General features: G+C 40.5%; 1 protein-coding gene across 3 annotated transcripts in view; it reads left to right on the top strand.

Annotated features, from left to right (window-relative positions):
* FAM161A (FAM161 centrosomal protein A) overlaps positions 1 to 12,832 on the top strand; it is a 31,190-nt gene extending 18,358 nt beyond the window's left edge. Inside the window, exons 3-7 of one of the 3 annotated variants that reach the window (XM_032653378.1) lie at positions 2,132 to 3,286; positions 3,628 to 3,795; positions 5,469 to 5,568; positions 11,482 to 11,636; positions 12,099 to 12,832. In XM_032653378.1, coding sequence (XP_032509269.1) covers positions 2,132 to 3,286; positions 3,628 to 3,795; positions 5,469 to 5,568; positions 11,482 to 11,636; positions 12,099 to 12,234 — 1,714 coding nt within the window. In that variant the 3' untranslated portion in view covers positions 12,235 to 12,832. Of the gene's footprint in view, positions 1 to 2,131; positions 3,287 to 3,627; positions 5,363 to 5,468; positions 5,569 to 11,481; positions 11,637 to 12,098 lie in introns of those variants that run through there. The other 2 variants (XM_032653379.1, XR_004352960.1) reach the window with 2 other exon arrangements.
* The last annotated feature ends 13,034 nt before the right edge of the window (positions 12,833 to 25,866 follow it).

The raw sequence follows: 25,866 nt of genomic DNA, 5'->3' as shown, positions 1-25,866 counted from the left end.
ATATACAGAGGTGAGATTTTATTCAGATTGTTTGATGGCTTATCAACCTATTAGGTGGCTTCTTGCCTTGTGGGTCCTTTGGTGGCCCTTTATTCTTTTCTCTCTGACCCACCATTCTTAGACATGTATCAGAATATTTAGTCTGGGCCATTTTCAAATGATGAATATTAAAATTTAACTTTAAAAGCCCTTTTTTTTAATAATATGTGGATTAATATGAGCTCAGTAAAGATATAGTACAGAAGGTTCAGAGCTAAGACATAGATCTGATTTAAGTTTTCAAAATAGTCATTTTTGCCATAAACTGGCTTCTTTTGAAACTTGAGTTGGTCAGCTCTGATTGTGCATCTCCTGTGTGCCAGACCTTGTCTGGGCACCGAGGAGTCAAAATCAAGATGCCCTCAAGGAGGTCAAAGACTAGCTGAGATCTAAACACACAACATGGTGTAACAGAGTGTCATGGAGACAGAAGAAGAGCAGTTGATCATGTCAAGGTGTCAGTGGAGGGATACAGGCACATCGAGTGTTGTATCTGAGTTCAGTCTTGAAGGAGAAATAGCTGAAGCAGATGTAGGAAGCAAGGAGTGGCCTTCTAGGCAGCAGGAACCATGTGTGCCAAGGCATGGTGCCGTGAGAAATCACCGTGTGTGTGTGAGGAACTTCCCATGATTGGATCTTTTTTTTTTCCTTGTGTTGGGTCTCTGTTGTGGCGCACAGGTTCTTCTTCGTGGCAGGTGTGCGGGCTTCTCTAGGTATGGCGCGAGGGCTCCAGAGCCCGCGAGCTCAGTAGTTGCGGTGCACGGGTTCCCTAGTTGCAGTGCGTAGGCTTAGTTGCCCCGAGACATGTGGGATCTTAGTTACCCCACCAGGGATCAAACTTGCGTCCCCCTGTATTGGAAGGCAGATTCTTAACCCCTGGACCACCAGGGAAGTGGCCTGTGATTGGATTTTTTTTTTTTTTTTTTTGGCTGCATTGGGTCTTCGTTGCTGCGCACGGGCTTTCTCTAGTTGTGGCGAGTGGGGGCTACTCTTCATTGTGGTGCACAGGCTTCTCATTGCAGTGGCTTCTCTTGTTTCGGAGCACAGTCTCTAGGTGTGCAGGCTTCAGTAGTTGTGGCTCACGGGCTCTAGAGCGCAAGCTCAGTAGTTGTGGCGCACAGGCTTAGTTGCTCCGTGGCATGTGGGGTCTTCCCAGACCAAGGCTCAAACCCGTGTCTCCTGCACTGGCAGGTGGATTCTTAACCACCAGGAAAGCCCCCTGTGATTGGATCTCACTTAAGAATGGTGACGGGGTAGGGAGAGGCAAGAGGTGAAACTGGAAAGGAAAGCAGGGGCTAGTCTTGAAGGGCTTTAAAATCTAGACTTTTCTTTTTCCAATTAAAAAACAATTTGGGGAGGCTGCATTGGGTCTTCGTTGCTACACACAGGCTTTCTCTAGTTGCAGCGAGAGGGGGCTGGTCTTCGTTGCGGTGCACGGGCTTCTCATTGCAGTGGCTTCTCTTGTTGTGGAGCACGGGCTCTAGGGCATGTGGGCTTCAGTAGTTGTGGCACGTGTGCTCAGTAGTTGTGACTCGTGGGCTCTAGAGCACAGGCTCAGTAGTTGCGGCACACAGGCTTCAGTAGCTGTGGCACACGGGCTTCAGTAGTTGTCGCGCACGGGCTTAGTTGCTCCATGGCATATGGGATCTTCCCGGATCAGGGCTCGAACCCATGTCCCCTGCATTGGCAGGCGGATTCTTAACCACTGCGCCACCAGGGAAGTCCCTATAATCTAGACTTTGTAACAATGACAAATCATGGGAAAGTTTCAGGAAGGAGAGTGATGTGATCAGATGTATGTTTTAAGATGGTGACTCTGGAAAATGTGTGGAGAATTCAATAGTGATTAGACCCAAGGAGCCTCTGCTGTCTTAGGTTCCTGCCCTGGTAAATGAGGGAGTAAAACTAGATCATTTATCGGCATCGCCCAGGCTCTGTTCTAAAAAAAAAATTGATAATTTTCACAAGCCCTATCCAGCTCCTATTTTCTAACTGATTTTGCCTTGATCTTAGAAATTATGTAGTTCTTAATTTTTATATTTGGTCACATGCAGCTGAAAGAGTAACCTAATTATTCTTCTCATTTACTTAGGTCTGTATCAGAAAAGAGCTCCCATCATCCTGTTTCATTAATGACATCAATTTCAGAGCCTGATTTAGGTCAGTCTTCCTCCTTGATTGTGTCTTCCTCTGAAGATGAGTTGCCCAACGTAGAAAAAGAGTATTCTGAGAAAAGCAGAATGATGACCTATGCTAAGGAGCTCATCAACAACATGTGGACAAACTTCTCTGTTGAAGATTATATTCAGTTTGAAGATGCTGACTTGCCAGCACTCGAAAAAAAAAAAAAGAAGCCAAAAGAATGGGTGCCAAAGATTACAGTACCTGAGCCTTTTCAAATGATGATTAGAGAGCAGAAGAAAAAAGAAGAGAACATGAAATCTAAATCAGATATTGAAATGGCACGCAAACTGCTCAAGAAACAAGAAGAAGAATCAGAGTGTAAGAAAAAATTCCGAGCCAACCCAGTTCCTGCGTTCGTCTTTCTCCCCCTTTATCATGATATAGTCAAGCAAAATGAAGAACGGAGGAGGTCTATGAAGGAGAAAAACAAAGAAGCTCTTTTGGCCTCGCAAAAGCCGTTCAAGTTTATTGCAAGGGAGGAACAGAAGCAAATTCGGGAAAAGCAGCTGAAAGACTTTTTTAAGTCTAAAAAGAAAACAAACCAATTTAAAGCCAGACCGATACCTCGATCTACTTATGGTTCAACTGTCAATGACAAGTTAACAGAAAAAGAGCTCTATAGAAACATTAGGATGCAGCAGAGAACCCAAGACTTTTTACAGAATTCATCCCCTCTGCCTTGTGGTCCAGCTCGCAGAAGTTATGCTACAAGGAAGCCCAAGGCTGAAAAGTCCAAGTGTAAACACAAGGTTAGGTGCCAGACTGCTGATACTGAAGACCTTCCTGAGAGATATCAGAAACATCACTCAGAACAGAAGTGTCCAAAACCCCTGAGAGTCTGTGAACCTTCTGACCTTCATGCAGCCTCACATGCATCCACTGAAAGAGAGAAAATCTTGGCAGATATTGAAGCAGATGAAGAAAATTTAAAAGAAACACGTTGGCCTTATTTGTCTCCAAGGCGCAGGTCACCAGTAAGAAGTAGAAATGCAAAACCTGTGCCTTGTAGCTGCAACCCTCCCATGCCCACGGTGTCCTCCAGGGGAAGAGAACAAGCCACAAGGTAAATAACTGATACAGCACTGATTGACTCATGGTTGCTCCATTGATTTTGTATTGGGGAATTTGAAAATATGACGTTATTTTATCTGGTAACATATTTTACTATATAATATAGAACATTTTGCCAGAGGGTGTTCTTCTAAGAAATGAATGTATTTTCCATTTTATGAATCTTTGGGGATAGAAAAGGTTACAGTCACCCTATTAATTTTCTAATTACAACTCAGATCCTTCTCAGAAGGTTGCCCCTTGTTTTCAACCGTTGAATTATCCCGTGTTGTCTTTGCTAAACAACATTCTCCTTGGCTTAAAGTGAATTAAGCCTTAGTTTGTTGCCCTCAGGAGATCACTTGAGGAAAAGAAAATGTTGGAAGAAGAGAGAAATCGGATCCTAACTAAGCAGAAGCAAAGAATGAAAGAATTGCAGAAACTCTTGACAACCCGGGCTAAGGCTTATGACTCACATCAGAGTTTAGCTCAAATGTCTAAATCCAGAGTAAAATCTCTCAGGTATCATGAGAGAATCCTGACCCTCCAGATCATTGGTTTTCAAACTTTTTTTGAATCAGTGGACCCCCAATATATGAACAAATTAAGAATAGTATCAGTATTTCAGTTTCTGGATTCAAGTTACTATCAGTTACTTATAGTTAACTTACACACACACACACACACTCTCTCTCTCTGTCTCTCTCTCTCTCTCTGTCTCTGTCTCTCTCTCTCTCTGTCTCTCTGTCTCTCTGTCTCTCTCTCTCATACTCACTCACTCACTTCGTGGTGAGAACCAACATGTATACTGACTCCAGGACCATGACGCCATGTTGATGAACAGAAAAACATATTGTGGCCATAGTTCACAGTTGTAATCTTACATCAGCATCTAAACTTTTTCTTTATATTATTTTTTATTGCACAGTGCAATATTGAGAAAAATCTTGATTCACACAGATAAAGCTCTTTTTAACAACTTGCCGTGTAATCTCAGGATATTCTTCAATAAACAGATATGTCAGAGAGCTTTGTTCTAAGGTCTGCATGAAATCTGACAGCACAAATTAACACATTGATGTTAACATCAGTTATGTGGTGTGTCAGTTAACACGTGTGTTAAGGTTTAGTAGTATGTATTACATGCTGCAATTCTGCAGTACAAAGTTTGAAAATCAGTGTTCCAGAGGAACATTTTTATGTTGCGACATAAAAATGTTCATGTTTAAGTAGTAAAATATCTCCCTCAAAGCTGGGTAAGTAATATGATTTATTAATTTTTAATCTGATTTATAAGTACCCCCAAATCTATATTTGCTTTTAATTATGAGTGTTCCTTTTTAAATGTATATTATGTATAATAATTATTATATTCCTTTGTAACAGATGTTATGTATACATTCCTTATAATGTGTATCAATGTAATTCATTGATAAAAGGAGCTTGATTTGATGAACTTGAGCAAAATATTTGTTAGAAATATACTGGTCATCCTTAGAAAGTAAACGGGATTTTCCATAATGCTAAATTGTGTATAGTTAAGCATAATTATCATTTTATGGTATAATTATTTTTTCTAATCCATGAAGTCTTATGATCTTGGTAGAATTAGTGTATTTTATATAGAGAAAGTAGCATGATTTAATTTATTATAGGATCTGGTTCAAATAGTAAGTATACTTACTGTGAATTTATGTATTTTGGTTCCTGTTCCTCTCTATGTGGTATTCCCATACTCCCCATTTCTCCCCTCCTGCTCCCATTTAATTAACTGTGCCATCAACCTATAGGAGATATCATTTAGGGAAAAAAAGAAGAGCAACGTCTTGTTTTCAGAAGAAATTCCTTAAAGAGAAGATACCAAATTTGGACCAAACTTTTTTGGTTTATAAATACTTATAAATGAGATAAGAGGGCATTCATTTATCTCCTCAGGCCAGTTTGAAGCCACTGAATCCATTATGCTTTGAAGATTTCAGGAACCTCAAAGTACCCAGACTGTTCCCGGGATGTAAAATTCGTGCTCTCAGAACCTAGAATTTTTATCCTGCATTCCATAAAACTTTACCAGTCTGGGAAAGAAATTGTGGTAAACTGTGCTCATGACTTAATTTCTGATTTGTCATCTACGCTAAATGTTATATGTGCAAATTCTTATTTCTTTTAAAAATTCCATTCCTTTTATTTGATTTTAGAAAGAGTGAAAAAGAAAGGATGAGAGAATACCGACGAGAACTAGAAGAAAGAGAAGAAAAATTAAAAAACAGGCCGCTGCTATTTGAAAGAGTTGCTCAGGTTGTGTTTGTTGGAATTTGAGAGCTATTGTCAGCTTTTTTTCTTTTTTTTTTAACATCTCTATCTCCTAATTTTTATGGTCCATTTCTCTTATGTGTTATATAATTTACTGAGATAGTATTATTTCTGTGACAGCTTCATCACATCAGTCAAGTAAGTAGTTTTGCTTAAATCTGAGCATTGAATCTTGATGAGGCTCGTAAGCTTGATAAAGAACATGCTGCTAATCCAATCATTTTCAAAATAATAGTTTCACAACCTGTTTTTAATGGCTCGTACCAACTTGGCCAAATATTAAGGTGAGTTTTGGAAGTCTTTGAAAAATTAAAAAATGAAACAAAATGGCTAATTGAATCAGATTTATTCCTGCCAGTTTTTTTTGTTTGTTTTCTTGGGATAAAATTGACATATAGCAGGTATAAGTTTAAGGTATACAGCATAATGACATATGTATATTAGGAAATGATTACAATAATACGTTTAGTTAACATCTATCATCTCGTATTGTTACCAAAAAAATTTTTTTTCCTTGTGACGAGAACTTTTAGGACCTACTCTCTTAGCAGCTTTCAAATATGCCACACAGCAGTGTTAGCTGTAGTCACCATGCTGTACGTCACACCCCCAGTACTTATTTATCTTATAACTGGAAGTTTGTACCTTTTGACACCATCCAATTCCTCCAGTAACCACAAATCTGATCTCCTTTTCTATGAGTTGTGTGTGTGTGTATTTAGATTCCACGCATAAATCAGATCATATAGTATTTGTCCTTCTCTGTCTGACTTACTTCCCTTAGCATAATGCCCTCAAGGTCCATCTGTATTGTCACAAATGGCAGGATTTCCTTTTTTATGGCCGAATAATATTCCAGTGTGTGTGTGTGTGTGTGTGTGTGTGTGTGTGTGTGTGTGTGTGTGTATCACATTTTTTTTATCCATTCGTCTTTTGGTGGCCATTTGGGTTGTTGCCACGTCTTAACTATTGTCTATAATGCTTCAGTGAATCGACATAGTGATTTCATTTTCTTTAGATAAATACCTGGGAGTGGAATTGCTGGATTGTGTAGTAGTTCTATTTTTAAGTTTTTGAGGAACCTCTATACTGTTTTCCATAATGGCTGCACCAATTTACTTTCCCACGAACAGCACACAAGGGTTCCCTTTTCTCTACATCCTGACCAGCATTTGTTGTCTTGTCTTTTTGAGACTAGCCATTGAAACAGGTATGAGGTGATATCTCATTGTGGTTTTGATTTCATTTCCCTAATGATTAGTGATGTTGAGCACCTTTTCACGTGCCTGTTGGTCATTTAAATAGCCTCTTTGGAAAAATGTCTTTTCAGATCTGTTGCCCATTTTTAAATTTGATTATTTGGTTTTTGCTAATCACTTGTATGAGTTCTTTATGTATTTTGGATAGTAACCCTTTATCAGGTAGATGATTTGCAAATATTTTTTCCCATTCAGTAGGTTGCCTTTTCATTTTAAAGTTTTTGCCTTTTCATTTTGTTGATCAGTTTTTTTAAGTGAGTCTATAATTTTTAGTCTTATCTACAATTACCGAAAGGACTTCCTTTTTTTAAAAATTGAAGTATAGTTGATTTACAATGTGGTATTAGTTTCTGGTATATAGCAAAGTGATTCAGTTGTATATGTGTGTGTATATGTATATTCTTTTTCAGATTCTTTTCCATTATAAGTTATTATAAGATATTGAATATAGTTCCCTGTGCTGTACAGTAGGACCTTGTTGTTTATCTGTTTTATATAAAGTAGTGTGCATCTGTTAATCCCACCTCCTAATTTATCCCTCCTCCCCCAATTTGGTAACCATAAGTTTGTTTTCTACGTCTGTGAGAAGCACTTCCTTTTTATCAGAAAAAATACTTTGATCCTATGGACGATGAATTCTGATTTTACTAGATTTATACTCAGTTTTACAGTCTTTCCCTTAAGAGAAATTTGTCAATTTCAGATGATCTTCCCCTTTGTGTCCATGAGGGAGGGGCTCCTATGGGCGACATGGTTTAACAATGGACAAAATCACTGGAGGTTAAGGGTACTGTGTTGTGAATTTCAAGCTGTTACATTTGGAGCCTCCTGCCAGCAAGTGTCTGGGACAGATGAGTGTCCTTATAGGACTGCCCGTGTCAGTGACTCACTGAGGACAAAGGACGTGTGTTATGGGTAAATCTACATATTACAGCCTCTCAAAGTTATGGGAACCCTTTACTGACTGATTTGGATATAATTTTATGTAATGCTTTTCATTTTAAGGGATGGTGTTTTTTTTTCCATATCTCAGTTTCAACTTAAGGGGAAAAAATTTATCTTAAGCCGTTCTGTGTTACTCAGCATAAAGTGATTGACTTTCGCCTCAAATTACTTATCTCCAGCTCCCAACTGCAGGCTTTTTTTTTTTTTTTTTTGCGCGGTACGCGGGCCTCTCACCGTTGTGGCCTCTCCCGTTGCGGAGCACAGGCTCCGGACACGCAGGCTCAGCGGCCATGGCTCACGGGCCCAGCCGCTCCGCAGCATGTGGGATCTTCCCGGACCGGGGCACGAACCTGTGTCCCCTGCATCGGCAGGCGGACTCTCAACCACTGCGCCACCAGGCAAGCCCTCTTTTTTTTTTTTTTTTTTAAAGTAAGTATTTTAGTCTTTTTATTTATTTATTTTTGGCTGCGTTGGGTCTTTGTTGCTGTGTGTGGGCTTTCTCTAGTTGTGGTGAGCAGGTGCTGCTCTTTGTTGTGGTGTGCAGGCTTCTCATTGCGGTGGCTTCTCGTTGCAGAGCACGGGCTCTAGGTGCGCAGGCTTCAGTAGTTGTGGCTCGCGGGCTCAGTAGTTGTGGCACACAGACTTAGTGGATCCGCAGCATGTGGGATCTTCCTGGACCAGGGATTGAACCTGTGTCCCCTGCATTGGCAGGCAGATTCTTAACCACTGCGCCACCAGGGAAGTCCTCCTCTGTGTTCTTTTACTACTCTTTTGTGCATCTCTGTCTTTGCTCCTGCATGTTGTGTGGAAATTATCTGTTCAATGCCCTCTTCTCTTTCAGCTAGTTACTTTTAAAGGTGTTGGTCAAATCTTTGTATTCCTAGCACTTAGCACCTAAGACAATGTATGGCACAAAGGGGATGTTAAGAAACATTTGTTGAACCCAAACTGAACTGTTTCTTCCTGGGATTAGTCCAGGCTGAGAGCACTACCCTGACAATACTAGTGATGAGCCTCAGTATTAACAAGCAGTTTTACCATGCTGTGAATTCCCACTCTTTCTAAGCACCAGAGAAAATGTGGTAAAATAAGTGGTGTGTGTGAAATTAAACCCATAAAGAAATGTTAAATATTGAAAACATAAGTTAGTTTCACAAATGATATTTCTTCCACCAACCTTGGTCCACACATACGCTGTTCTCTATCCCCATATAGCCTCTACCTCCCGTGAGGGCTTGTCACAAAATAAATATTCAGTTATTATTAAATAAAGGAAAGAATTACTATAAACTAAACTTAGGTTCATAAAAATTAAGTATTTTTCCCCTTCAAACTAGGGCAGTGATTGTAGACAAACTTTCATCATTCCTCATTATTTTGGTTTCCTCAAGAAACAAAGTTAATTTGTTTTTTTTGCAGTCTTAGATCGAAAAACAAAATAACCATACAGTTATTTTAACTACTTTTATTTCATGGTCTTTACAATTCTTTTGCATTGTGAAATTCAAGGGGGAAATGTTTGTTTCAATTAGGAACAATTACACACTATTCACCTTGATATAAAATATTAAAAGGTAATAAATTCTATATACAGGGTGACTGAGGGTGACTCACCATTGTTTTGGTTTTGTTAACATAAATTAGAACTTCTTTTTTTCTTGAAGTGACTATTGCTGCTAATTAACAGCTGTTATTTAATAAATTCACTCACAACTTTATGCATTACCCGTTTATAAGTGTTAATTGTGGTCTTGCTGCTGTTGAGTTATCCCCTAGCAGAGTAAGCCTGTGATCCAGGACAGAGCAAACCATGTTTTCCTGTTTCTTGAAAATCACAGGATCTATTAACTGAATAGATGTTAAATTGGATTTTAAGCCAAATTCAGATGAAGGCTTACAAGCACTAACATTGATTAGTATCATTTAAATCTTTTATATTTCATTTGCTTAAAATTAGAACATATTTTTCTTAATACATTGGGTTACGTTTGGGCTTTCTTTATTCTGCTTTACAGTCTTTGGGGCATAGTCCTCATCTCACTTTGCTGTGCCTTTCAGTTCCCCAAGTCTTGTCTGTTTGTGTTCATAGCCTCTGGTTGCATTTTTACTTACTTTTCTGAAAATTATTATTATTCACAGTGGGTACATTTTAGCAGCAGCTTGAGTGCTTCTTTTTTCAGTTTTCTAGCATGTCAGGAAATGCACTGGTGATAGTTTTATCCATTGTAATCAGTCTTTGCCATTTTGGTTTCTCCCATGGGACACTAGACTCCATGGTCCTTCCTTATGCTGGAATCCCTGGGTTAGGAAAATATCTGACACTGATTTGCTGAAGTCAGACTTTAGGCTACCTTCAAACTCCAGGATAACCACTTCCACTTAGAAAGCAGCATGGTGGAGTGGAGAAGACTCAGGAAAGGATTAAGAGACTTGGTTTTCCCTCTCACTATATCCTGTGACCTTAAGCAAACCGCATAACCTCAGCAAGACTGGAGGGAGTATCTTACTTATTTGTTAAATTTGGTGTGAGACTGGGTGCTCTTCCACACCCTTTCCAGGATGGGATGCCATTGGTGCATTGGGGCTGGGCCATTCCTCGGGCCTTTCCTTTAGTTTGAGGTCCAGATGACGATTTTTGGCCCTATACTAGTTCATGTCCACTCATAGGAGATAAAATTGGAGTAAAGCCAAGGCACTAATGAGAACCCCAGTCATCTTATGTCTCTGTAAATTCTGTGGCCTCAGGAACTGTGACAACTGACTTGCTTTAGGTATGAGAGTGTCATCACAACTCCCACAAAGCCAGGAAGTAACATTCTGGAGAGTTGAACCCAGTTCTAAATTCATGTTTTTCTTGCTGTATCTCTTGCTTCCTCTACAGAATTAAGGTAACAACATTGATGATTTTATCATCTTTGGTGGATTAGAGGTATGGCTTGTAAAGAGTAAAATTTACAGTAGGCACATAAAGAACTCTCTGACAACTATCACAGGAACTTATTTTCTTACTGATTTTTTGCAGATATCCTTGAACAGTCATGAAACAGTATAAAGAATAATTATAGATCAAAACTCATGTGGCCACTACCCAGGTTAAAAGCATTAGAGCACTGCCAGTACCCCAGAAACCCTGTGTGCCCCTCCCAGATCAAAACCCTCTCACCTAGAGGTAGCCACCCTTCTAACTTTTGACATAAGCATTTCCTTGTTTTTCTTTACAGTTTTACCACTGTTGTACCTATCCCTAAACAACATAGTTTAGTTTTGCCTGTTTTTGGACTTTATGTAAATGAATCATACTACGTGTACTCTTTTGTGGTATGCTGCTTGTGAGATCCGTCCATGTTGTGGCATATAGCTAGAGTTCATTTTCGTTGCTTTATTTTAGTCTGTGACATGAATACGTCACAATTTATTTATCCATCCTACTGCTGATAGATATTTAGGTTGTTTCCAGTTTGGGGTTGTTACAAACAGTACTGTTCTGAACATTTTGGTATGCCTCCTTGGGCAGATATGTAGGAGTTTCTCTGGGCATATACCTAGGAGTGGAATTGCTGGTCAGAGGGTATGCATAATTTTCAACCAACTGTGATTATTGAATTTAATTTTCACAGAAGCTTTTAACCCGTACATTTGTAATGGAAACTTAAAGTCTTTTGTTCTTATCTAAAAAGGTTTGTCTTTCCTATAGAAAAATGCAAGAATGGCAGCAGAAAAGCATTATTCTAACACCTTAAAAGCACTAGGAATATCTGATGAGTTTGTTTCAAAGAAAGGCCAAAGTGGAAAAATATTTGAGTACTTCAGCAATCAAGAGATGAAAAGTTTCACTGAAGATAAAGAAAGGTAACATATATAAGATGTCTGAATGGTTTACCTTTGAAAAAATTCCTACTTGCAGGAAAGCTAAAATTCTGTTCTTTGATATTTTAAAACGTCTTTTACCTAATGGAATACATGTGAACTACTGTAAAATATACTGACATTTTAACATGTTTGACACTTCAAAATATTACACGATGATGAAGTATTTTGTTTTTAAAGTAAAATAATTTAAATTTCTGACATAAATAATGAAAATAATAACATGCTTTCAAATGAAGTTTGAGTCAATCAAGTTTTGAAATAAATTACTTCTCAGAAGAATATCTACTTTCCCAATTGGTACTTTTATAGACTTCTCTTGATAAATCGGAGCTTATACACTTGAGGAAGACTAACTGCAGGATGGCATACATTACAGAAGGTTTGTTTACCTTTAAACCAGATTATTTTTCCTTTGAAAGATTGATAAATTTCTTCCTCTAGCTTTAATGAAGAAAAAATAGAAGAAAGAGAGAATGGGGAAGAAAATTATCTTACTGATACCAACAGCCAAGATTCTTGCAAGGAAACAGGTAAAGCTGATGAAGAGAGTGGAGAAGAGAATTGTGTTGAAGAATAAAACTGAATCAGTCGACAGGGTCTCCTCTCTGTTCCCCTGATGTTGTTGGCAGCATTGGGTGTCAGAAGCCGCGCGTGTGGTGTTAAGGACATCCATGGGAACCCGTCTGATAACGTGCAGGTCTCTTTTTGTTCCGGACGCGCAGGCTCAGCGGCCATGCTCACGGGCCCAGCCACTCCGCGGCATGTGGGATCTTCCCGGACCGGGGCACGAACCCTTGTCCCCTGCATCGGCAGGCGGACTCTCAACCACTGTGCCACCAGGGAAGCCCCGTGCAGGTCTCTTGAGCAAAGTCCTCGTGTAGCCTGAAAAGGCCGAATCCAGCTGATGGGTCATTTGGTCAGTTAGAGTCAGGCTTTGCCTATTCAGTTTTTTAAATTACTACATATGGTCTGTTTGCAACTTTGATCTTACTTCTATTTTTAAAAAGTGTTTGAGAATCACAGCTGTCACAAACTGATTAGGTATAAAAATATACATAATTTTATCATTTTGGGTGGAAAAAATTGCTTAGCATTGAGAGCAGAGGGGAGTATTGGCCTTTGGTTTGAAAAAAAAGTTCTGGAAAGCATGAATCAATAAATATTTTTAAATTATACTACTTGCTCCTTTTTCTCTGCAGTACATCTCACAAAATGAATTCTCAAACTTATTTTACTAGGTATTTTAAATTTCTTATCTGAGCCATTTTTAAAAAGTAATAAAACAGGAAAAAATAGATAACTTGCACATTTACATTCATTTATGCACTGAGAGTTACTGGTTTTTTTTTTGAAAAATCCAAGTCTATTGTTTCGTATGCCCTTAGGGAGCTGCCATTAAGCTAAATAACGGAGGATGTCAGAATATAGAGGCCAACGAATAAAACTCAAGAGTTTTCAAATGTAAAAATAAAAAAGAAAAGGAAGAAAAGTTGTTATTTGGGTAAGTTTAACATCAAATTGAGTGTGGATAAATATACACCTGAAGGCTTCTAAAAGTTTGATGGGACTGGACTGCTAAAGAAACTCTAAGCCTGGTCTGCAACCCTTAAAGCAACACCAGACCTGCTGCACCAGTCAGAAGCCAGTTGTGAAAGGTATGCAGAACCCAGGGAGGGCACATGCTTCAAAGTCCGTTTTATTATTTATTTATTTAGGCCACGCTGTGCAGCATGCAGGATCTTAGTTCCCCGACCAGGGATTGAACTCATGCCCCCTGCATTGGGAGGGTAGAGTCCTAACCATTGGACTGCCAGGGAAGTCCCAAAGCCCATTTTAAAATGGAGAAAAATTAATCTCCAAGTGGCAATTCCAAGGCCAAAGAGAGAGTTACTGTTAAATTAGCCACACCATCATCACTTTTTCTCTTTTATCCCTACTTTTATTCCAATTTATTTTTGATACATAAATTATTAGAAAAGCTTTTTTTTTTTTTTTTATTTTATTTTTTTATTTATTTTTTTTTTTTTAGAAAAGCTTTTATACTAGTTTTTTTAACCCTGTGTATTAAGACAGGTGGAAATAATTATAGCATCTGCGTTTTAACCTTAATTGGAATTAAATATCACCCCTGTTTTATATATGATGAAATTGTGTATAATAACTTTTTCAAGGCAAGTCTCCAGAATAATTCAGATTTGACCCTTTAATACGGGACCCAGTTGTGCTCAACCCTTTACACATTATTGCAGACATGCTTGTCTTTCTGTGCATGATGTTAATTTGATTATATGAATCTATCACTTTGCTCTTTGAGCAAATTTTTGTTTTAAAAACTCAAACCAGTCATAAAGATGTGATTGGGTAAGAGTTCTCTTTTCCTAAAAACAATAAACCTTTAAAAACGATGAACTAATAAAGGTGTATATAATAGCAGTGTCTTCCAACTGGCAGTTTATGCCTTAAATTTAAACATGAGGTGATTTTTCTCAATTAAGAGCAAATGTTCACTCATAAACTCCTTTCCTAAGTTTGTGTTAAACTGTTTGTCACTGTCATTAGATTGTAAACTCCTTGTGAGTTGGCACAACTTAAAAATTCATCTTTCTATTCCTTAATATTTTGCACAGGATTGTACATACAGTAGGTATTTAATAAAGACTTGGATGAGTAAGTAGATGAATATGGTTTTTAATTTTACTTATAATTACTTCAAAATGAGTACACATGGATTAAAAACATTTCTCTTCCAATTCATTGAGAACCTGTGAAACACAATCCACAAATTGTAACGTTCAAAACGTAACTTGCTTCCTAAGGATGTACTCCCCATTCTGTTTCTTCTCAGTTTCATGGGCAGTGTGTGGGACTTGCTTTCAGGACCAATCTTCAGTTTTCTTTAAAAATGGGAATAGTACCTACCTTGGGTGGCTGTAGGAAGAACCGGTGTAATCGTATATGGAAAGTCTCTTTGTAAACTAGGGTATTCAAGTGATAGTGTCAGAGGACAGGATATTACTCAAGAAACTTTTAACTTTAAACATTCTTTAAGTGAGATATGAAATGGTTTAAATATTATTTTGTTAGAAATAATATTTGAACTACTTATTTACTACTTATATTACTACTAATTTATTATTTTTAAAATTATAGTCGATTTACAATATTACATTCATTTCAGGTATACAATGTAATGATTCAATATTTTTATAGATTCTACTCCATTTAAAGTTATTACAAAATAATGGCTATATTTCCCTGTGCTATACAGTATATCCTTGTTGCTTATTTATTTAATAAATTTATTTATTTTTGGCTGCGTTGGGTCTTCATTGCTGCACGCGGGCTTTCTCTAGTTGCAGCGAGCCGGGGTCACTCTTCGTTGCGGTGTGCAGGCTTTTTATTGTGGTGGCTTCTCTTGTTGCGGAGCACGGGCTCTAGGCACGTGGGCTTCAGTAGCTGTGACATGCGGGCTCAGTAGTTGTGGCTCGTGGGCTCTAGAGCGCAGGCTCAGTAGTTGTGGTGCACGGGCTTAGTTGCTTTGCGGCATGTGGGATCTTCCGGGACCAGGACTCTAACCCGTGTCCCCTGCATTGGCAGGTGGATTCTTAACCACTGCACCACCAGGGAGGTCCCTCCAATTCTTTTCTATTTCTCACATTTTCCTCATTTTAAGACATTATTTGTTGTATTTATTCACTCTAGTCTTCATTTTTGAGATGACTTTTTCTTTCTGATGTTTCCTAGGTTTTTTGCTCCTCTTTTAAAATCTTTTTTCAGTCACTTTATTTCAGAGTTTTTCACACTGTAATTTACATTTCCCTTTACAGTTTTTATCATTTTCTTTTAGCTAATTCTGAAGTATTATGATAGCTATAGTTTTCTTTCCTTTTGTGGGTATGTTTTTCTGATATGGTTTCATTGTCCAAACAGATATTATTCTTCTCTGGTTCTCCTATTTAAAAAACAAAATGAAACAAACAAGAAAAACACTTTGAATGAGATTCAATTGTGATCCTTTTTCTTTGCTCATATTTTAAGTGGAATGAGTTGTACTGTACTCCTACAAGGGAGATTTTCTAAATTCTGTCAAGAACTGTGCAGGGTCTAGGATTTTACCATATTTATAAGTTAACAAGTTAGCATGCCACAGTTTCATGGATGTTGACAGAAGACATGAGACTCCTATATCAAAGACAAAGGACTTTGTTACTAATGGTAAAAGCAGTAGTTGAAGTGTCAGCATGCTCTTCATTTGTGCTGGCTCCAAGTTCCTTGGGGGAGATGCAGAGGGACCCCCGTGGATGCCTTCACACCCAGTGGGCTATGTTATAGGAGGGAAACACTGAGCTTGGGGGAGTCCCTACTTTCATAGTATTTGGGAACAAGACTGTAATTTGGGGTGGAGGTGGGGAAGACATTACTTCACCCCTCAAGGTTGTTTGCTGCAAACAAAACCCTGAGAAAATGGCCCAGGTAAAGAGTGGTCAGTACATTGCCTTCTGGCCTACCTAGCAAGAATGTGCATGGGTCAGGGCCTGGGTCAGATGGCCTCCCCCAACAGCTTTCAACTCTGTTGTTTGTATGATGTGATTTTTTAAAAATATGGACTTGAACTTTCTGAGATTTTCTATGTTGCTCACCCACCACCTTTTTTCTGGATCTATTATCTTTGCCTCTGCTGTCCCTACTCATAGAAGTTTCTCCTCAATGTGGGACTTTTCTTTTTTTATATTTATTTTATTTATTTATTTTTATTTTTTGGCTGTGTCGGGTGTTAGTTGTGGTACGTGGGATCTTCATTGCAGCACGCAGGATCTTTCATTGCGGCACGCAGGCTTCTCTCTAGTTGTGGTGTGTGGGTTTTCTCTCTCTAGTTGTGTGCAGGCTCTGGAGTGTGTTGCACACAGACTCTCTAGTTGAGGCATGTGGATCAGTAGTCGTGGTGCGTGGGCTTAGTTGCCCCGTAGCAATGTGGGATCTTAGTTCGCGGACCAGGTATCAAACCTGCATTCCCCTGCATTGGAAGGTGGATTCTTTACCACTGGACCACCAGGGAAGGTGGGACTTTTTTGGGAGGAGGGTGCTTTGGTCATTTCAGGGCCCCCAGACCACTTCAGCATTATCAGACCTTTCTATAGTCTCATCATACTCAGCTGCATATTGGAGCCTGCAGAGTCTGTCTTGATTTCTGCTGCTGTTCTCAGAACAGCCTGCTCAATTGTCAATTCTCAGAACACCTGATGGTAGGTTTAGGGTTCTCGGATTCCCAGGGCCTTCAAAATTGCCTTTGGCTTCTGTACTTCCTTTCATATTCTTCCTGACACCACGAGGGTCTTGTTTTCTCATTTTGGAATCTGTGGCTCTTTATATCGCCTGATTTTATTATAGATGTTAGCTGAGGGTTTTGAGTTTTGTTCTTATCATTAAATGGGAGGATACAGGATGATTCAAACACTAGACTGCTACCATTACCATCTTCCCAGAAAATTCTCAAGACTTAGTTTTCCTGTGTACTTTTTGAACTGTTTGAATTTTTTCTTTACCATATTACTTAGAAAAATAATTTAAAAGAAAATATTGGACTAGGAGTAAAGATTTTACCCCCCTTCTACCACCGAAATGAAATGAAATAAAAAGATGGTGGTGATAAATGCAGCTGATAAAGAAAATTAAGGGAGATGAGGGAAAGCTTGTGCTGCTAATTTAAAGGACCTTGTTAGAAAAGGTGACCTTCAAAAAAGCCCTGAAAGGGTGAGGGGTGGGCCCTGTGGATATCAGGGGGGAAGGGCTACAGGCAGAGAAGAGCCAGTGCTGAGTTCTCGGCTGGGGCGGTGGGGCGGGGGAAGGGGGGCGAAGTGTGCTCAGATGTTTGAGGAACAGCAAGGAGGCCAGGGTGGCTGGAAGAGAGAGAAGAGGAGGAAAAGACACAGGAATGAGGTCAGAAAGACATGGCGGGGGGAGGTGGGTACGGAGAAGGAGAGGATCTTGGAGGCCATTGTAAGGATTTTGGCTTCTTTGACTGAGATGGGGAGCCACTGGGGGTTTTGAGAAGGGTGACGTGATCTGACATCACTTAGTGTCTTTCTGCAGCTGGGTGAGAATGGTCTGTAAATGGCAAGGGCAGAAACAGGCAGGTCACTTCAGAAACTTTTTTTTTTTTTTTTTTTGCGGTACGCTGGCCTCACACTGTTGTGGCCTCTCCCGTTGCGGGGCACAGACTCCGGACGCGCAGGCTCAGCAGCCATGGCTCACGGGCCCAGCCACTCCGCAGCATGTGGGATCCTCCCGGACCCGGGCACGAACCCATGTCCCCTGCATTGGCAGGTGGACTCTCAACCACTGCGCCACCAGGGAAGCCCCTCATAGACTTTTTTAATTACCCATATTGCAAATACAGGTGTGTCTAATTTCAAAGCCAGTTCTCCTACCACTATACCTTATGCACTGAAGTGGTCATAAGGGTGATTTACTTCTAATGTATGGGTAGTTATTTTTTCCCCAAAACTGCTGTATTACAAATGAGCCGTGAAAATATACTTTAAAAAAATCATCTTAAGACCCACTCACTACAGTTTTGCATATGTAGTGTCTTAAGTTCTTTTATTTTTCCATTAGAATCTATTCCCCCAAGAGAAGAAAAACTGACTAGCTTTAGTAATACAATAGCATTGAGAAATTCAAACCAGCACTTATGACTCAGTCCGTTAGGGACTGAAAGCAGCAGTGGGGCAATTTTGTAAAGGTTCTTCTTTATTGATCTTATAATTAAGAAATAACCATTGGGTTGCAGACATGATCTTGAAATAAAGTAATATTTTTCCAAGAAAAGGATGTGGTAGAGACTGCCAGTTGTTTGACCAGTAACTATTTTTCTTTTCTTCCTTCCTGCTTTTGCTGGAGGTGGCAATATACCCAGCTGGAAACAAAAACAAAAACCTGTATTTCCCCATTTCCTTGCAGCTAGGAGGTCACGTGATACCATCCTGGCCAGAGAGAAGTCAATGGGGTTTTCAGGAAAGGTCTTTAGAAGGGAAAGATTTGGCTGGCTTGGCCTTTTGGTCTTTGCCTTTTCTCTTTTCCTCCTTCCTGGAACTTGAATGTGATGGTTAGAGTCACAGCATTCATCTTATAATCATGAGAGAAAGGCCAAGAAAAATCTGAGAAACTTTGGCCCTCACACCTTTGAGCCACAGAAATAATACTAGAAACTGCCAACCTCCAGACTCAGTGTTATCTTGTTTAAGCCTCAGCCATTTGAGTTGTTATTAAATGTAGGAAAACGCAGTTTCTAATTCAAGAGATCTATGCAACCCATCATTAAACATAGTTTGGAAAGAAGTAACATTTCTGAATTTTCACAGACTACATGTGCCTGTTATGCTAAACATGTACACTGAGGTCTATCTTTTACTTGTCTTTGAAGAATGCTCACTTTTTCCAAGAAGAAAAATATTCCTTGTATTTATCTGTGAGGAAGGAAATGCAAGATAGGAAATTAACATTCTAAAGAAAAACAACAGTGGCACTCTACTCAAACAAATAACAATATTTCTGTTCATCTTGAATTATTAACAAAAAGAAGCATGGTACATTTTATTATGAAAATAAGTGATATTGTGGCATCATAATCATGTTCAGATGGATAGGGTGTGGTACAGTATCCTTTTGCCAACCTTAAAAGTTATGTTCCTGAAAACCATGCCAAGAGAACATGTGGCTGACAAACTGAAACACTTCATGAGGAATGTGGAGGCAGGAACAAAAATATGGCAGGATGGAGCCGAAAAAAGTACATTTAAAAAAAAATTATTTATTTATTTTATTTTTGGCTGCGTTGGGTCTTCGTTGCAGTGTGCAGGCTTCTCCTTGTGGTGGCTTCTCTTGTTGCCGAGCATGGGCTCTAGAGCACAGGCTCAGTAGTTGTGGCGCATGGGCTTACTTGCTCTGTGGCATGTGGGATCTTCCCGGACCAGGGATCGAACCCGTGTCCCCTGCATTGGCAGGCAGATTCTTAACCACTGTGCCACCAGGGAAGCTCAAAAAAGTACATTTTAAAAAATGTTCACTAATATAAAACAGCCTGTAACAGAGAAGAACAAACCTGACTTCGTATTGGACCTATTCCTTTGGTTCTAACCCTGGTGCTCTGTTGCCTGTGCTTAGTCATGCTGGCTCTGCACCTTTGTAAAAGAATGTTGCCTATAGCTGGAAATGGTAGCCCATTCTCAAGGCTCTGACCTTTAAAGATATAACACTTTTTCCATCATTTCAAGATAAAAAGTTGCAGAACAGAGAATAACATTTGTCTTGTTAGAGGTTTATAGGAACATTGTGACCAGGCCTACATGGACAGATGCAAGAACAAAGGATTCCAGCACCAAGAGGTTTACAACAAACAGCCACACCCCCTCCCCTTCTAGTATAAAAGGTGCATGAATTCTAAGTCAAGTAAGATGGTTCTTTGGGACACTAGTCCACCATCTTCTTGGTCTGCTGTCTTTCCGAATAAGGGCACTACCCCTTGCCCCAGCACCTCATCTCTTGGTTTATTGGCCTGTTGTGGGGTGAGCAGTATGAGCTTGGACTCTGTAACAAGCTCACTAAATAAAGGTGATATCAATGGCATTATGGACATACATATACATAATTAATAATGAGTGCCATACAATTCATTTTCTTTGTTATTCCTTACTCACCAAGAAATTTTCAGAATTTGTTTGTCTCTCATTGTTTTAATGAGATCTTGTAAATTTGTTTTACTCTTATGGGAGTGAAGAGAAATTGCATTTTGCCTCAGTTTTTCTTTCTCTCACAAGGAGACTCTGAACCAATATTTCCTTGTTAGTTCTTCTGTGCTCCGCTGTTCTACCTCTCTCTAACTTCCCCAGTTTCTTATCTCAGACCAACTGGGTAGTTGGACTAGCTCAGAAGGCTCTCTGACCTGCCATCACTTCTGGAACCATTAGGAAAGTATGAATTTTAAGAAAAGGGGAAAGGAGGAGAGTTTAAAAGCAGCAAATAAAAATAAGATCCTTGAAGGCAGAACTTTCTTTTTTTAAGCTATTGCATTATTTATTTATTTATTTTTGGCTGTGTTGGGTCTTTGTTGCTGCACGCAGACGTTCTCTAGTTGCAGTGAGCAGGGGCTACTCTTCATTGCGGTGCGCGGGTTTCTCATTGCGGTGGCTTCTCTTGTTGTGGAGCACATGCTCTAGGCATGTGGGCTCAGTAGTTGTGGCTCACGGCTTCTAGAGTATGGGCTCAGTAGTTGTGGCGCATGGGCTTAGTTGCTCCGTGGCATGTGGGATCTTCCCGGACCAGGCATCAAACCCCTGTTTCCTGCATCGGCAGGCAGATTCTTAACCACTGGGCCACCAGGGAAGTCCCTTCTTTCAACTGTCGATCCCCAGGGCTGGCCCAGCACCCAACATACAGGAAAGGCTCAGTCTGTGTTTTTGAATGACTGATTAATGAATAGATCTATAATCATAGAGCACAATATGTTTCAATAAACAATCTCCACTGTATGACTCTAAGAATAACATTTTTCTAATATTGTTACACTAATCTTTATATGAGCATAGCTCAAGAGTTTTCACTACCATCTTCTTAAAGTATGGGATTTAAGCATTCTTCTTTAAATATGCGATGTTTTACTGGACGCTTTTGATTCTTTTATTTTAACCAGAGATCTAACCTATAAATAATCCATACAAAATAATCAGAATGCCCCATAATACATAGTAATTTATTCAGTCAGCAAGAGCTTAATCTAGGTACTGAGAACATATCAGCAAACAAAAAAGAGTCCCTGCTCTCCTGGAACTTACATTTTAGTGGGAGGTGATAAAAACTTACATTCTAGTGGGAGGTGATAAAAATTATATGTCAGCTGATGAATAAAGAAAAATAAAGCAAGGTAGGGCAGTAAAGAGTGACTGGGGAGAATTTGCATAATTCGAGTCAAGGAAGGCTTTTCCAATAAGAGGACACTTGAGCAAAGACATGAAGAAAGTAAGGGCTATAGGTGTGTGGATAACTGGGAAGGGCATCTCAGATATAGGAACAGCAAGTACAGTGGCCCTGATATGGGAGTGAGCCTGGGGTTTTGAAGAACTACAAGGAAACCACTGAGGCCAGAGCAATGAGACAGGGAGAGTTGTAAGATGTGAGGTTAGGAAAATAGCAGGGGCCAGATTCCATGGAACTTTCTGGGCCATAGTAAGGACTTTGGTACTTTATTCTAAATGAGATGGGGAGCTCTGGGAATGCTGAGAACTGAAGAGGGACTTGAGCTTGAAATGGTCACTCTGGCTGCTGCATAGGAGACCAGTGAAGGTGGTTTCAATGACCCAGTAATCCAAGAGAGAGATGATGGTGGCTTGGACCAGTGTTATAGTAGACGGGATAATGAGAAATACTCAGATTCTGGATATATTTTAAAGGTGACATTAAAAGGATTTTAAGGTGGAGTGTGAAAGAAATTGATGAGTCCAAGGATGAAGTTTCTAACTTGAGCCACTAGAAGATGGAGTTGCCACTTGCTGAACTGGGGAAGATTTGGGAAGAAATGGGTTTAGGGAGTTAGCAGAAGCTATTGATGCGCTGTCCCGCCTCCCCTGGGCATACTTCTGAGCTTACTTACGAGCCTGGCCTCCTTGTAAGTAGCAGTGGACAGTTCCCATGCACTCTGACACCTTCCACCCCGTGCTTATCCTCATCCCTCTACTTCCCTGCCTCAGGAATCTCTCCATTGCTGGGGAACTTGTTCAGCTTGGCTGCAGAGCAGCCCCAAAGTGCTGGGGACCTAAATACTCCAGGAATCCCTCTACCAGTGAGAAATGGGGGAGGGAGTTATTGGATAAATAACTCAGCTTCTCTCCCTGGGTGGGACAGTCCTGAGATGCCTTCTACAAGATTCCTCAGAGGGTATCCAGTACGAAGGAACTTCAATTCCCACAGTAGTGACCCGCTCCTTAAAACACCCTTTGTTAACTTTTCTCCCTTCTCTTTCTTTCTCCCCGTTTCCTCACTTGTACTTCCTGGGGTAACCTCCTGCATAAATTAGCTTTTGCTGCATAACAAACCGCTCCAAAATTTAGTGGCTTAAAACAACTACTATTTTTGCTCATGATTCTGTGGGTTAGCAATTTGGGCTGGATTCAGCTGGGTGACTCTTCTGCTGGTCTTGCCTGGGGTCACTTAGCGGCTACAACCATCTGGCAGCTTGACTGGTGGTGGATGGTTTATGAGAACCTCTGCGGATAAGATAGTAGAGGCTAGCTGTCAGCTGGCTGATTTAAGAGGCTTCAGTTGGGAGGGCTCATCTGCTCCCCATGCTCTCTCATCCTCCACTAGGCTAGACTGGGACTCATCACATGGCAGTCCTCAGGGTAGTGTTCTCAGGGCACAAAGGGAAACACAAAGCCACCAACGCATCATGAGGCCTGGAGTCAGAAGTCTCACAGTGTCACTTCTATGCACTCTTTTGGTCAAAGCAAGTCATAACCCCAGGCCAGATTCAAAGGGTGAAAGAAATTCCACTTCTTCATGGGAATGATGCCCAAGTCACACTGCAGGCACACAGGAAGGGAAGAATGTTGAGGACATCTTTGCAAACAATCTCCCCATCTCCCTGACTCCCCAAGGTAACTACTGGTCTAAGTCCTTGTTTTAGAGTCTGCTTTGGGGGAGTCCAAACTAAGACGGGGGTGGCTGGGAATCAAGGCTCTGGTTTGGACATGCAAAGTCTGAGTTGCTTATTGGAGAAATCCAAGGAGGGATTTTGAATTAGCAGTGGGATTAGGAGATTGCAATTCAGAACCGAGGTCTGGGCTAGAGATACTCCATTTGGGAGCCGGGGAGATATACCTAGGTATGTAAAGTAGTAAGTGTGGATCCGAGCACATAGGGAATGGATGTGGAGAGAGAAGAGGTCAGAAGCCTGAGCTCTGGCCCACTCTAGTGCTGAGAGGTCAAGGAGAGGAAGGGGAGCCAGCAAAGGACACTGACAAGGAGCAGCCAGTGCAGTCCTGGGGTGACCGTGGTGTCCTGGAGACCAAGAGTGATAAACTGACAGGAAAGAGCATTCCTTATACTCTCCAGGTAAAGTGATGTGGAGATCATTGCTTCATATGTGCCAGCATTTTGTAATCATCTTCATTGTTTTCTCATTAATTCACTTGTAAGAATTATTTTACAACTCAAGGGCAGAGGTAAGTAAAACATTTACTGTTGGGTGAGTCTTTTAACATGGAAGATGCTGAGAAGGAAGCCAAGGAGAGGCAATGGCCCTCAGATTCAGCACACTAACAAGGTTAACCAGTCTCTGCAGCCCTGGGGAGTTTTCACGATTTTTATACAGTTTAGAACTGGATATGGGAGTTACCATGGTTCTTACAAAGGAACTAGAGGATCAGCCATTTATAAATTCATATTTAATGGGACTTCTCTTATGGTCCAGTGGTTAAGACTCCACGCTCCCACTGAAGGGGGCACAGGTTCGATCCCTGGTTGGGGAGCTAAGATCCCACATGCCGCACAGCGTGGCCAAAAAAAAAAAAAAAAAAAAAAAAATTATTTTAAAGGAAGTCAACATGATATTGTTTATTTACAATTAGCTTGTGATCAGGCATTATCCAGCCTCCCGCCCACCCCATCTATTCTGTTGTGCTCTTCACGCCTTTTTTTTTTTTTTTTTGGCAGCACCTCGGGGCTTGCAGGGTCTTAGAACCCAGCCTGGCAGTGAAAGTGCCAATCCTAACCACTGGACTACCAGGATATTCCCTTTCATGCCTCATTTTAATGGTTTGGTCCCCTCCCCTCCCCCAGGAGTAACAACTAACCTTTCCCCTCCAAGCCTTCCTGAACTTTTACTTGTCATGCATCCCAAGTATAGTAATGCTATAATTTCCTGGATAGTACATCCTATGCCTAAAAGAAAGAAAAAGAGCCTACCTTAAAACCTGGGTTCCACTCATAACTAGAAAATTTTTTCCATTCCCTGTAAATAATTACTAAGAAGCTTTAAATATGTTTACTGTTAATAACTAAAATCTCAAAATACTTCTTTTGAAAAGATAAGGCAATTTTCCTATTCTCTCCATGCAGTGGTTGCCAGATGGCAACTGCCCCCCTCCTTCAGTGAGCATCCTGAGAAGGGTTACCGGGTCTGTTACAGGAAAGGCAAGTGTTCAACGGCACTTCTTCTCTTCTCCAGCAGGTGGCAATGAGTAAGTGACAAAACCCCAAGGAGAACCATTCAGAGCCAAAGCCAGAAGGGCACTGAATATTTAAAATGCTTAATTAAATGCCAACTTTTAAAATATTTAAATTTCGTTTAAATTGGCATAAAACGAAAGGCCTACAAAAGGTTCTCAGGATTACAAACAATTGTGGGGAATTCCCTGGCGGTCCAGTGGTTAGAACTCTGAGTTCTCACTACGGAGGGCCTGGGTTCAATCCCTGGTCGGGGAATTAAGATCCCACCGCGCGGCCAAAAACAATAAAAATAAAAACAAACAATTGTGGCAGAAACAGGCATTTTTAATGAAAACAGAGCCCTAAATTCTGTGTCTTTTTATGTAAAAATATGATGTCAGACCAGTACCAGGGGTGAAATAGAATAGTCTGCAGATGACCCCAGGAGATCACTCTGGGTTGCCTGGACAATGCACCAGCTGTGACCAACAGCCTCCCTATTTCTTCCAAATTCCCCTTTCTTTGGCACAGGTGGCTTCCTCCCTCCCATCAGGAGGGGTTGCAACTTCCCAATGGACACCCAAGGAGTCCTGATACAGGCAGCTGACTCTTTCAGATAATTCTTTTTAAAAAAAAAAAAAAAAAATTTTATTTATTTATTTAGGCTGCTTTGGGTCTTTGTTGCTGTGCACGGGCTTTCTCTAGTTGCAGTGAGCGGGGGCTACTCTTCGTTGTGGTGCGGGCTTCTCATCGTGGTGGCTTCCCTTGTTGTGGAGCACAGGCTCTAGGCTTGCGGGCTTCAGTGGTTGCAGCACATGAGCTCAGTAGTTGGGGCTTGCAGGCTCTAGAGCGCAGGTTCAGTAGTTGTGGTGGTACACGGGCTTAGTTGCTCTGCGGCATGTGGGATCTTCCTGGACCAGGGCTCGAACCCTTGTCCCCTGTGTTGGCAGGCGGATTCTTAACCACTGTGCCACCAGGAAGCCCCCCCTCAGATAATTCTTGACAGTTG

Source organism: Phocoena sinus, chromosome 13 (genome assembly GCF_008692025.1).
Source record: "Phocoena sinus isolate mPhoSin1 chromosome 13, mPhoSin1.pri, whole genome shotgun sequence".
Taxonomy (NCBI): Eukaryota; Metazoa; Chordata; class Mammalia; order Artiodactyla; family Phocoenidae; genus Phocoena; species Phocoena sinus.
The sequence above is the reverse complement of the archived record's forward strand: the minus strand, read 5'-3'. Positions and strand labels throughout refer to the sequence as shown.